General features: G+C 44.0%; 1 protein-coding gene across 1 annotated transcript; it reads left to right on the top strand.

The window, feature by feature from the left end:
* Nucleotides 1-975: 975 nt before the first annotated feature.
* On the top strand, nt 976-13,234 carry LOC121005326 (zona pellucida sperm-binding protein 4-like). Its single transcript, XM_040438027.1, has 12 exons — nt 976-1,159; nt 3,870-3,991; nt 4,202-4,298; nt 6,735-6,890; nt 8,294-8,484; nt 10,327-10,424; nt 10,502-10,629; nt 11,272-11,461; nt 11,535-11,682; nt 12,546-12,621; nt 12,743-12,856; nt 13,092-13,234. Exons 1-12 carry the CDS (start codon nt 976-978, stop codon nt 13,232-13,234), a joined length of 1,647 nt encoding a protein of 548 aa, XP_040293961.1.
* The last annotated feature ends 245 nt before the right edge of the window (nt 13,235-13,479 follow it).

Raw genomic sequence — 13,479 nt, 5'->3', positions numbered from 1 at the left:
TAAACTGTGGCGAGGATTCCCATTAAAGACAATGGAGTGTGAATTCAGTGCAGATTTGGACTGGTTTTCTGCACCTAATCCACACAGAAACCTGTGCCAAAAATCCTCCATCTGAGCATACCCAAGACTTTCTCCAAAAACTCAGTGGGACACATTTACTAAGGCTGTTTTTTTACGCCAATCTTAGTTTCCCCCTTGCGCGGCCATTCGATTAGTCTAATTTATGACGAGGCATGCGCCTCGTCATAAATTAGGTGCATCTGTGGCAATCCTTGCGCCTGGCGTAAAAATTACTCCAGCCCCTGGTTGGCATAGCTTTTTGCTAACATTTACGCTTGTTTCCAGGTGTAAATGTTAGTAAATTTGCTGGGGCTGGAGTCCTGGCCCTGGCACAGCCCCCACCCCTGTCACACCCAACTGGCAGACGTGGCATAAAACCGGCCATGTGGTTAAATATTGTTGCACGGTCAGTTAAAAAAGGGGACTTGCGACTATTTTACGCCTAAAATAGTCACAAGTCCATTAGTAAATGTGCCCTAGTGGGGTACATTTACTAAGACCGGGTTTTCACGTCAGTCTTAGTTTTCTCCTCATCAGAAATTTGGCGCATCTATGGCAGTCCTTGTCCATCTTATACTCTGATGTCTATCATCAAGAGTTCACCTGTACATTGGTCATACTCAGTGGCGATTATAATACACTGCAATCTACTGGAATCACAGAGCAGAAAATCACTGCGGAGCCTAGGCCTGCTATAGTGCAGTGTTGGAAGTCCCATGTAAAGCCACAGCTACATCTGACTATGAAGGGGTTAAGCTGCATACTGATTGATGGTAGAATTCCCTGGAGAACCTCAATGATACACCCTGCACCTGAAGTCTTTCATCTCTTACCCTATCACACAGCTGCTCTGGCCTCAAACAAGCTATAAAACTCTGGCTATGGCAGACTGCGGTATTGGTAGCAGCTGCCAGAATGGGCTTGTGCAAAGCAGGGATGAGGCTGGTCTTAGCCCTTTTGGCTTATGGATTGGGGTCTTTAGTATGTGTGGCACAGGACTATTGGGATGATCCTTCCCATCTGCAGTGTGGATCTCACACTATGGAGATTTCTCTACCTTCTTTGTTGGAGGATGCAGCTTTTGCCTTGAGTATCATTGGTAGGTCCTATGTAGTAAGTAGGCTAAGATGTATGTAATACCTTCTCATGGTGCTGTCTTCTGTGGAAAATGTGGTGGTACTTTTTATTGCTTAGGCCTCTTGCCCATGAATGTAAGGGCTCTGTGTCCGTGGTGTGGACCGCATACGGCGGTTCCACAATACACGGGTCACCAGCTGTGTGCATTCTGCATCATGGATGTGGACCCATTCACTTGAATGCGTCTGCAAACCCGGATATGCCTTGCGGAATGGGAGCACTACGGAGTGCTTCTGTGGTGGTTTGTGCTTTTGTTCCACAAAAGGATAGAACTTCTATCTTTGTGGAACAGATGGATTGCAGACCCCATTCAAGTAAATAGGAAAGTAATCCGCATGTGGGTGCCCATGCCCTTATGTTTGTGGGTGAGAGGCCTTATTGTGTATCTGTCTTCTGCTGTCTGTACAAGGTGACCCTATGTTTCTGTATTTAGGAGTAGCAGCTTCAAAATGAACAGTGCTCAGTTTACCAGAGAGGCATCTGGGGGTGAATATCTGCTCGTACTGTCTAAATATCTGAGCATGTTGCCAGTGTTGTTGGTGCCCCTGGGAATATCTCCTGGCAACAAAGTTAAATTCAGATTATATGCCATTAGAAAAGGGCAGGGCAAGTGTGGCATGTGGGGGGTGAGGAAACTTGTGTACAAGGTTTCAGTTATCTAAAGATTCTGCTACAACGAACCAAAAGTTATGGTCAGTGGTAGAGACCTCCATAATGGAATTCTTGGAACCCAAACCTTGTACACTGAACTTACAAACACAAGTTTGCTCATCCCTACTGTTAGTGTTCTGCCACACATGGTGGGTTTGCAAGTGTGTTCCACTTTGGAAGCTGGAAATTCATAGTAGAAACCGGCAACATATCTTGACACCGGGGTTGGATTGGCCCACCAGAGTACCAAAGGATCCTCCAGTGGGCCTAAGATCTGACAATGAGCCCTTAATTCTCTATAGAGAGTGGGCTCTCAATCATTTCCTCTGGTGGGACCAAGGGACTTCGCTCCAACTCTGCTTGACATGCTGTGGACTTAACATTGATACTGTCTGGGTTTTCTTGTTGAAAAGGTCTTGCGCTGGTGATTGAGACTAGAATCCTCTAAATGTTGGCTCAGGGTTGACCTAAAGTCAGTCCTCCTCACTGAGACACCAGACCCCATAAACCTACCCAGTAATTAATTTCTTTTGTCACAGGCCCGAACATGAGTAGACCACTGGCATTGCCCTGCTATACAGTTGAGCTGTGCACTGGTCACTAGGTGGCTCTGTGCTCATGTAAGGGTCAGCCCCTTAGAATATTGTTTTTTGCACAGATATCTGCAATATTGTGCTACATATAATTGTGATGACTTATTTCAGCCACTGGAGGCCGCTGTTGCTTTGAGTAAGAGGAAGCTGAACGGTTTCTGGGATACACAAGAGGTAGGAGGAGCCAGAAGTTCCTGGGGTTTGAGGGCTGGGTGTGTGCGAACTGGGAGTTGTGTTGATGGCTGCCATGTTAAAAGCCAAGTAAAGGCTAGTGATGGGACACGGAGCCTGACTCATGGAGTCCTGAAAAGCTGGCTGTGTTTGAGACAGGCCAAGATAGCCTCTTAACTGAAGTACTGCAGTGTGTTCCAGAGGAGTGGGACATGTGTCAGACTAGTACAAGGTTTTGCCTATCCTGTCATTGACCAATTGTGCCTCTGGTGTGGTGGTACTGTACTGTTTAGGTTTTCCGGCAGTTTCATTTTGCTCCTTAATAAAGCCGGTTATTGCTTCAGTCTGCTGTACTGTACTTAAATCCTGCCTTGCGGTCTCTTCCTCCCCTGACCGCTACACTTGCATCAAAACACTCCTGCCATCTCGAAGCTGGGTGTTCTGATAATGGTGGTAAAGAGTTTTTCATAACTAGTATGTAAAAAAAAAAACTATCTTTCTCATAACATATGCATTTATAGATCTCAGGAGCCTGAATTGCAAACTGTTAAAATAATGCAGCATGCTAAGGATTTGATGGTCCCTTCCATGCATCAAGTCACCCCCTTTTATGCCATACTTGCATGTTGGGAGTGATGGGGTCTGGAATATTGTCCCTGAAATCTATGCATGGAAATGGTTTCTCACTCCAGGTTCAGAATGCTGCAGGATGCTCCTAATTTATGATGCAATGCGTTCCTTGTCATAAGTTGGGCACATCCCCTGCCAGTATAGGGGAGTGAGACCTGCGTGGAACTATAATGGAAACTCTATTCCATGGGATTTATCAGTGCAGTTCATTCATGTGGTAAGTATTTGGCTTGCACTCCACTTTCAGGAATGGGAGGCTTTCTGCAGATGTCAACGATGCCTAAACTGTCCTTTAAACTTTCTCTACTGGAATACAAATGTGCTTCAAAGTAAGGGGAGTCTACACATGGTGGCCATGATTTTAATCACACCAGTATGTAGGGTCATGGCAGGTTAACTTGGTTCTCAAATTGTTGGCTTTGTGGCTTTGCAGGCAAATGGGAGTTCTACCTGTACAATGGTTCAACTCCTAATAGTTCAAAACTGTGCCAAGCTGAGGTAAGACTTAAAGCTGGAGTGTTTTTTCTTCATTGTGGCTGTTGTGTGGACTCAACAACTTGTGTACAGTAAAAATGTCATACTGAATCTTAAGAGCAAGTTGTATGTATGAACTTTCTGTAATTCTAGACAAGAATGGAAAACCTCACTATCTTCACAATGACTCCACTTGCGGGACTTGGATTGGACAGAAACCTGATGGCTCACTGGTGGTTGGCTCTACTTTCAATGGCTGTTATATTCGTGAGGAGGTAAGTTGTGGAGAATCTAACTCTGCAAGGTCTGAACTGCTCATAATGGTTTAAGGGTAGATTTATATTGGTGTTTCTTGCAGTGAGAACAGTAGTTGAAGGCCCTTAGGATGGAAGTGTTTTTGCTACTGTTGGGGGGCTTTTTAGTACTAAGGGGAAAGCTGCAGGAAAATTCACACTTATATAGATTTTTATTTTTTCCCCTCTCAGAATGGAAGCTATGTGGTAACTATCACTCTGGAAGAAATTCTTCGTGATGAGAAGTCCCAGTATCACAAGAAAGATCTTGCATGCCCGATTCTTCCAGGTTAAGATTTGTATAAAAACTTGGTAGACTGTTCAATTGGTTGGTCAGATTATCTTCTGTCCACAGAATATGTAAGTGTCCAATTGACTTTGGCTGGTGTTTCCCCCCACCACTATTCGAATGGAGAAGAGACACTGCCACTGTACTCTTGGGCTGCTGGGGACAGCTGATCATTGTCACTAGACTATTGCCTGCAGCCCATGGACCAAATGACAGCGTGGCAGTCTCATGCTTGGATTTAAGATGACCTGCAGCTACAATTTGAGTTTTTAGAGTGGGGTCAAGATTAACTTGGTCATGCTTTTCAGTCAAAGTACTGTGCAGAATAACATTTAAATTCACTTTAAAGTTGATCCAATACTCTGCAGGAAAGTAGCAGCCCTTAACAATCCCTATGATGGTCCATAGTTCTAGCAATTCAGTTTGAGCTGAATTTTCCAGATTAACCACTTGTTCAAATGGTTTAATTTAACCAGTTTAACTTGTTACCCCATAGAACCTAAATCTAGTCCCATAAATTCAGTGAAACCTAGTTAATCTGGGCATCCTAGGGCCTGTGGACATCTAACTTGCTGTCACTATACAGCAGTGAGGATGTGAACTTCTCCAAGTGTGTGGCTGAGTTCTCTAAAGATCTGCCCCATGCTTTACTTGTGCTGTGGGTTTCACCCTCTGCAATATATTCCATGGCAAAATTCTACCTCCAGCTGTACTGGAATTCCAGAGGTTTAATGTGCAGAACGATTGCCTGTAAACAAATGCTGGCAAAAGGTAGTCATGGTCATCATCCTGATGTGAAACATGGCCACTCTAGCCAGCTGATGGCAGATTGTCATCTGGATAGACATTGGCAGTGTTTATTGTCCAGCTACTTGCTAGCCAGGAGCAGTTCCATGAAGGATCTCAAGACCTTTGCCCAGTGTCATTGGAAGTGTGCAGCAAGTTTGGACTACTGTGGCTGCGCTGGAGTATGATCATTCAAAGGTTAGGCTATTCAGCCATTAACCTAATTCTGTCATGTATTGTCCATAAATGGTCTGACTTTTGGGATAAGCTGTCCAGAAATTCTGGTTGGCAACCCTGTCCCCACCCCATAAATTTTCCATGGAGAGTTAAACAAAAGGGTGTATAAAGTTTGTGCCAAAATTTGGAACTTTCTTTATTCTCAGGCTATTCAACCTGGGCATGGTTTAGTATGCTAGTAACATTGACTTAATTTCATGCAAGGATTTTTAATTGTTAGTGAGGCAGTTAACACACTTGGTCTATAATTTTTAAAGATGCTCTACGTATAACTTCACAATTGGTTCAACTTGGAGAACATTCCACCAACTTGGTGTCAATGCAAGACTGTCTTTAGAAAGTCCCAACATCATGCTTATGTTTTTGCACCTCCACAAGTAGGCTTAAAAGGTTTTCACTGTTCAGTAGGTGTGGGTCCCACATCTCAGATGCAAACCTATAGGCCACACACTTATATAATTCTCCACTCAAATCTATGGGAGCAGCATAAGTGGCTTGGGAAGCTAATTAAAAAATTCTATGGGTTGTCTGGTTTCAGGAGGAAACTGGACTAGAGGGGATCTGCCTGCAGTAGTGTTGCTTCCTAGACAGATATCATGTTGCACTACTAGTGCTCATCCAGGAATTGTTAACCTGGCTGCTCAAATGGACATGTGACCACTATAATCGATTACTGGCCTTGGGGTACTTTCACACTAGAGTTATTCTTTTCCGGTATAGAGTTCTGTCCTAGGGGCTTAATACGGAAAAGAACTGATCAGTTTTATCCTAATGCATCTCTGAATGGAGAGCAATCTGTTCAGTAGGCTTCAGGATGTCTTCAGTTCAGTCACTTATGGTGTTTGGCCGGAGAAAATACCACAGCATGCTGTGGTATTTTCTCTGTCCAAAATTCCAGAACACTTGCTGGATCCAGCATTTTCCATTGTAGTGCATTAATGCCTGATCCAGCACCAAGGGTTCAAAACCCTGTTTTCTGGTCTGCACATGCGCAAACCTTTAAAAAATGTGAAAGAAATACTGTGTCAGTTTTTCCAGATGACACCAGAGATGGATCCAGTATTGCAATGCATTTGTAAGACAGATCAGTCTACAAATGTAATCTGTTTGCATACGGATTTCCGGATCCGGTGACAGAACTGCCTGCCGGAATCCAACTACGCAAGTGTGAAAATACCCAGTGCACATAGGCCAGTGACTGGCTGTAGCAGTTGGGTGATGTCACTACTGCAGGTGGGTAAAAAGATCCCAGCAGAGAACTGGACTAGACAGTTGCCCAGTTTTCTACTGAAACTGGACAACCCCTTTAATGTCAGTCACAGGACATGGACTTCAGACGAGTTGAGTTAGTGCTCCTGTCTCATGGATCTTTTGGAGACATAAATTGTATTGACAATGTTTCCTTATCTATAGCTATGGATGCTCCTAGTCCAAGTGACTGTGCTTCAGTTCTGCAAGCTGACCGCCTGCCGTGTGCTAATGACTCTGTATCTCAAGAACTTTGTGAAGGACTTGGATGCTGCTTTTCTCAAAATGCACTTGTACTGCGCTGCTACTATGGAAAGAAATGTGAGTCTTTGCAATAATGTAATTCTATTCATCCCCCACCACCCGGGCTGTAGCAGTTAGCATATCACTGTCGGTTTACATAAATAAAAAAAATAATGGCTGCACACACAAGCAGTAAAGCTGAGAAATGGGGATCATTCTGTCAGTTTATAGTTGGAATATATTGGCAGAAATTAATCATGACATCACGTTTCATGAGATTGAGGGACTCCAATTTCTGACAATCAAAATGCTCCATCTGCAGGTCCAATACAGGATAACTTGCATTCATGCTAGGATTTACCCCATTGTCTGATAGAACGGAGCCCTGGAAGTGATGGAGGGTGCATGTGCAGCCACCCTACATTTATTTTATGTGGCCGCTGAAAATGGCTTGGCCCGGGCTTGGCTATTTCCGTCAGGCCCTTAGAAGTGAATGGGAGCGGTGACCAGTCATGTGTGGTGCGCTTCCATTCACTTCTATGGAGAGTGCTTGGTGGTGGCTAGACTAGTCCTCCAGCCACCACATTGTGGGGCTCTGCTTAGATAGGGGTGGCCCCCACCCCTATAACACAATGAGGGCATCTGATGGCGATATGCCCCATTTTCTGAGATGAGACAACCCCTTTAATTGGGGCGGCAAGGTAATCTACTGCAGTGAAAAAGGGGGTCAGCACATCCCAATGCACAGGTGCACGCTGCCATGGCTAGAAACGCAAAGAAAAAAAACACAATGCAACAGCACTCTGCAAACACCCATAACATACAACAATTTCATAGTAATAGAAAATATTCTGGTGCTAATGCTATGCTCTTACGAATTCGAGTTTCTTGGCAAATTTTGTACAATTTTTGCATGTCTGCTGGCATCAAGGCGATATCTATAAGATGGGAACCTAACCTTGAATACTACCTTCTATAGTGCCATACTGGCCACCATAACATACCAAAGTACCTCGGTTAGAAAGGTCATCAGTAAAAAGGTTGGAAGACCCATCAGGGTAGGTCATTAGGATCTGCTCAGCGGGGGTCCAACACCAGAGACCCCTGCCGATCAGCAGTTTTGAGAAGGCACCAGCACTCCTGTGGGCACTGCTGCCTTCTCAACTCCATACATTGTATAGCAGCTGTGCTTGGTATTACACTTGGGCCCCACATACTTGAATGCGGGTGAGCTACTCCTAGGCCATGTCCACAATTAGTGTGGCATCACTGGCCTAGGAAAAGCTGCAAGATGTCTGCAGTGCTTACAGGAGGGCTGCTAACTTCTCAAACAGCTGATCGGTGGGTGTTCCAGGTGTTGTACAACTACTGATTACATACTTGCCTATTCTGAGGATGGGTCAGTATAAACCCTTGCATGGTAACTTGAAACTTTGTTGCATGTAGAGTGGATGCCTTAACAGTCTGCCTCTTCTGTGTAGTGACTACCTACTGCTCTGCTGACAATAACATGGTGGTTGCGATTTCAAAAGACCTAACCATACCATCCTTGATCCTGGACTCTGTAAAAGTACTTGGTGTGGATTCTAACTCGTGCCCAAGCCTGATGGTGGCAACAACTGCATCATTTATTGGGTTCCAGTTCCCATTGTCCTGTGGGAGTGCAAACGAGGTGAGCAAAATGTCCAATCATGCTAAACCTGCCTGAAATACTGCTTAATGTCTATTGACTACAGAAAATGGCAAGGGGAACTGGCCCAATCTAGTCCAGATCAGGCATGTCTTTTTATCTGTGCATATTTTAGGTGTTCTGAATTTTTTTTTTTCTTTTTTATACTGATCTATTCTTTGGATAGATTATCGGCATCTGATCGGTGGGGGTCCGACACCTGGGAACCCTGCTGATCAGCTCTGTGAGAAGGCAGTAGTGCTGTGGCCTTCTCGCTGTTTACTGCCGGCCCAGTGACGTCACAACTAGTATCAATGGCCTTGGCAGGGCTAAGCTCCATTCAAGTGAACAGATCTTAGCCCCACCCAGGCCATTGATACTAGCCATGATGTCATTGGGCCTGCAGTAAACGGCAAGAAGGCAGCAGCACTACTGCCAGTGCTGCTGCCTTCTAAAACAGCGGATCTATCCAGAGGATAGCTCAGTTTAATAACCTGCTTAACCCCTTAAACATTTCTTTTTTTTTTTAAAGAGGTTGTCCACTTCTAATATCCAAATTTACACTGCCAGACTTTCTTTGAAGCACTGAACACTTTCATCAGCCACTGTTGTGGTACAGCCATTAGACATAATCTGCATGTGTTGCATGCAAACTTGGCTTGGATTTCATCCTATGCACTACAAAGGGGCAAAGATCAGCAGAATAAACTGCTGTAGGTTAAAAGGGGTTTTCAGAGTAATAATGGCCTAATCTCAGGATGGGCCTTTATTACCTGATGGGTAGGAGTCTAAATCCCTGCACCCCTGTTAAGCTATTTGAGGCCATTGAGTACCAAGGCCTCTTGGGCCATGTGACTAACATCACTTTTTGAGTGAATTGATGAATATGGTGTGAAGGTGCTTAACACACCAAAGCCTCTTCAAAGATCTGTGGGAGTTGGACCCACACTGATCAGATATTGATAACTGAAGGGTAAAATTTTCCCAGAAAACCCCTTACAGCACTGGGGTCCTTGATTTGAATCAAAGGACAACATCTGCATGGAGTTTTAAATTAGAAGTCTGTAAAGGGTCTATAAATTCCTACCACATCTCAGTTGTAGTTCCTGGGAGGCTGTGAACAGGTGAGCCTTTTGCACCAGTTCACATGCGGCGCTGGACGGTCGCCGCTGCTTCTGTGCCGTGATGGGGCCCAGGTGGCCTCACTGTACAGTGGGGCCGCTGTGCGGCTGCTGGGTCCTGTTGCCTGCTGGAGCGGTGGTCGCCGCACGGCGCCGCGCCATGGTTAGAGTAGGTTCCCACTTAAACAAGAGGCAACCTTGTCGCGGTAAGTGGGCCTATGCTTTTTGATCAAACTGTATACTAATGCCTCTTTATAGTGCACAGCAAATGATTGATAACAGTGCTGCATAGCCATGTTTTATCAAAAGAAATGCTGAAAATTGTAAACAACGGTCATATCAGAAGCATAGGAATGAGGATGTGCAACTTAGATTCACTCTACATATTAATAGAATCTGCATGGAGTTTGTATGTTCTCCCCGTATTTGCATGGGTTTTCTTCTGGGTACTCCTGTTTCCTCCCACACACAAGACATACTGATGGGAAACTTAGACTGAGCTCCATTGGGGACAACGTAATGTCTATAAAGTGCCGCAGAATATAGTAGCGCTATAGAAGTGCATGCGGATAATACTATTTAAAATCTTATTCTCTCTGCTTCTGCTGTAAAATGCCTTGTATCTGTCAGTGTGGACACTTTCATTTAGGCTGTCGGGTGTAAGTTATGAAGAGATGCTAAATAACAGTAAATCTCACCTATGTTAACTATTTATTTTTAACAGGCGGTTGATGCATCCATGGTGTATGAGTACACTTTTGTGGCAAGCAACAGAGTAATCGCCTGGCAGTCGGCATCGGTCACTAGAGACAGTACCATGAGGTAAGGTCAAGGCTTGTTTTGTATTTTTGACACTACAAGTACCATGGTTGGATTACAAAATGCTCCTCTTCCTACAGAGTGACTGTAAGCTGTAGCTTTTCACGGACTGGCATTGTCCCACTGCAGGTAGAGGTCTTCACCCTTCCACCTCCTCTCCCTGTATCTACCATGGGACCTCTAACCTTGGAGATGAGAATAGCTCCAGGTAATTAACAAGCTACTTGGAAACAATTTGTGACCTGCATAGGAAGGGTTGGGCATGGCAAAGCTGTTACAGGCCTAACTTAAAATGGCTTACCTTACGCAACCACTTTAAATTGGCTCATCTTAAGAACTGTCTAAAGGTGTTATTTGATGTAGATTAAAATCATATAATAGACTTTCCTGATAACATGGATATTGGGGGAAACCTGAACATACTGTCCATGTGGCCCTGGAAAAAAAGTTGTAAGCAGGGACAACAAATGTGGGCCAGTCAGCAACACAATGGTGCACCACAAAGTGCCATTCCAGCAGAACCAAATGGTGCACCACAAAATTGCTACCTTACCACAGTATTTATCTGTCTTGCCATGCTGAGGGTAGGTGACAGGTAAATTCAAGAGGGCAGCTTCTGGGTGCTAACCCCCAAGCTGTAACTGCAAAATCACAAATGGTAAGAAATCTGAACTGACTGCCACCCATCTGATGGGAACATAACTTAGTCTGGCATGCAGCTAGTGTATAAGGGCTTATGTAGTTGTACTTGACAAAATGTTCTATTGACTAATATGCCAAACAGATTCCCTTATTCTTGGATGTGAAACTGTATGGTCATGCAAAAGCTGATGTTGGATATGTCTTGCAGATGTGCAGTATAGCTCATACTATGCAGATGAAGATTATCCTATTTTAAGAGTGTTAAGAGATCCTGTGCATGTTGAAGTTCACATCCTGCAGAGGACTGATCCAAGCCTAGTTCTGATTTTGAACAACTGCTGGGCCACCAGTTCTCCTGAGCCTACTAGCTTTCCCCAATGGCCTATCTTGTCCAGCAGGTGAGGACTGGATAAACGATCAAACATTCTCTTGCTTAGGGCTGTAATGATACAAGTACTTATGTTGTTTCAGCTGCCCTTTTGCTGGAGACAACTATCTTACGGAGCTGGTTCCTGTTACTTCCTCACAAGGAATAACTTTCCCAACATACTACAGTCGTTTCATTGTAAGCACCTTCACCTTTGTGGATTCGAACACCCAAACTGCTCTTGGAGGATCGGTAAGCTGCTTGGATAAGTGGTTTTATGGAAGTGTGTGGAGGACTTGTTGCCAAATCAGTAGGTGTCACCTGTAATTTAAAGAAATGTTGACATTCCCAGATCTAGTAAGCCCTAATCTCAATATGGATACTACCCACTGTACATCTAATCCATGTTGTAGATGCTCCTCACAGAATCTTTGTAGAATACACACAGTACTTGGGTCCTGATTTATGCCTTCACTCCAGAATTGTGGCATCAGTTGCCAAATGGGGCTATTGTGACTTCCTGGGCTCGCTTGTGCAAAGATTTAGACCTTGCATTTTTATACCACTTTAAGATGAAAAAACTATTTGTATCTCCCTTTGTTCCTGTGTGGCTTCAATCCACAGGAAGTATAAGCCAGCTATCTCTTAGAACCTGAACTTCCTTGCCTGTACAGATCCTGGGGCCCTCTGTTCTACTATATCCTTGCCTCACAGGGGAGGTCATTCGGCTAACTTTTACAATCTTGGAACTGGAGTCCAGATGGTCAAAAAAATCTACGTTCCTGCCTACGTCATAGCCCTGTGCCATGGGCTGGGGAGGGGGGAGCATTTTGACTGGTCCCAATTTCTCAGCATGGGGTGCTCAGGACTCCCTGCTCTTCACACAGTACCAGGTATCTTCCCTACACGGACAGACATAAGCTTCCCTGCTTAGCACTGTACTCTGGCCAGCTCAATATTGGGCTACTATAATTATAGATTAACCACCCTTGGTATTTAAATTGATTCCGAACAGCACATTGAACTAGTGTGTGAATTAACACAAAAATAACCAGGAGCTGTTTGTTACAATTACATAAACTACAGGTGACTTGCATTGACTTGTGTTCCTATAGGTATTCTTCCACTGCAGTGCTTCAGTATGTGTCCCATCTGCCTCGGAGACATGCTCTGTGACCTGTCAAAGGAAAAGTAGGTGACCCAGTAAAATGTGTTTACTCCTTTCTCAGTTGAGGGTTTTCCATTCTGCTAACATTCAACTGATTGCTTCACTACTTGTAGGCACCAATTTGATCGACTTTTTGTCTTGCAGAGAGAATGGTGGAATTGCAGCAGACAGACAACACTCTTACAGTGACTTCTCATGGTCCTGTGATATTTTATTCTGAAGAGATCAAAACAAATAACATAGTCGAAGAGGACGAAGGTAGTGTGCTATTGACATCACTGAATGTGGTTGTGCATGGTACAATAGTTGAGGCCTTCAAAATGGGCTGAAGTTCAAATTGGCAAAGATCATACTGGTAGTATCAAAAGTATGTTACTTCAGCATTTTGAACGCACTCCTACAGGACTTTGCTCAATACTGGCTGTAATTGAAAATGAACCTGGCATACAAATGTTCTAGCTTGGGCTAACTATTTTTTTTTTCTTTAAAACAGGTTTTGGCTCTGAACTTGCCCTTGCTTGGTTTCCAGGCCTAGCGGCTACCGTCTTCATCTTGGTGGTGTCTCTTCTGGGTATCTACTTGTATAGGAAACAAAAGAAATATGCACTGTCCACAGTAAATGATTTAATAAAGTAGATTTTTCAAGTAACATTTATTGTGTTCAATATAACAATATTGCTGATAAAGAACTTGTGGGATTTTGAGTTGCTCATCTAACTAGTTGCTGGTCTTCCTATACAGCATAGTTCCTTGTTCTCTACACTAAACGGTCTCTCAGACATCACCATTGCAACTGAACAAGCTAGTTGGTACCACTTCTGATGCATTTTATCTTGAGGTAGGAGTGGATCCTAAGGGAGCTTGTACATGCTGCAGCATAT

Source organism: Bufo bufo, chromosome 1 (genome assembly GCF_905171765.1).
Source record: "Bufo bufo chromosome 1, aBufBuf1.1, whole genome shotgun sequence".
In the NCBI taxonomy this organism is placed as follows: domain Eukaryota; kingdom Metazoa; phylum Chordata; class Amphibia; order Anura; family Bufonidae; genus Bufo; species Bufo bufo.
This window is presented reverse-complemented; position numbering and strand designations above follow the sequence as displayed.

Coding starts and splice junctions, on each gene's coding strand:
- LOC121005326 (XM_040438027.1), top strand. CDS start 976: ATGGGCTTGTGCAAAGCAGGGATGAGGCTGGTCTTAGCCCTTTTGGCT. Junction 10,425..10,501: donor ACTAGAGACAGTACCATGAG/GTAAGGTCAAGG, acceptor CTCTTCCTACAG/AGTGACTGTAAGCTGTAGCT. Junction 11,462..11,534: donor TGGCCTATCTTGTCCAGCAG/GTGAGGACTGGA, acceptor ATGTTGTTTCAG/CTGCCCTTTTGCTGGAGACA.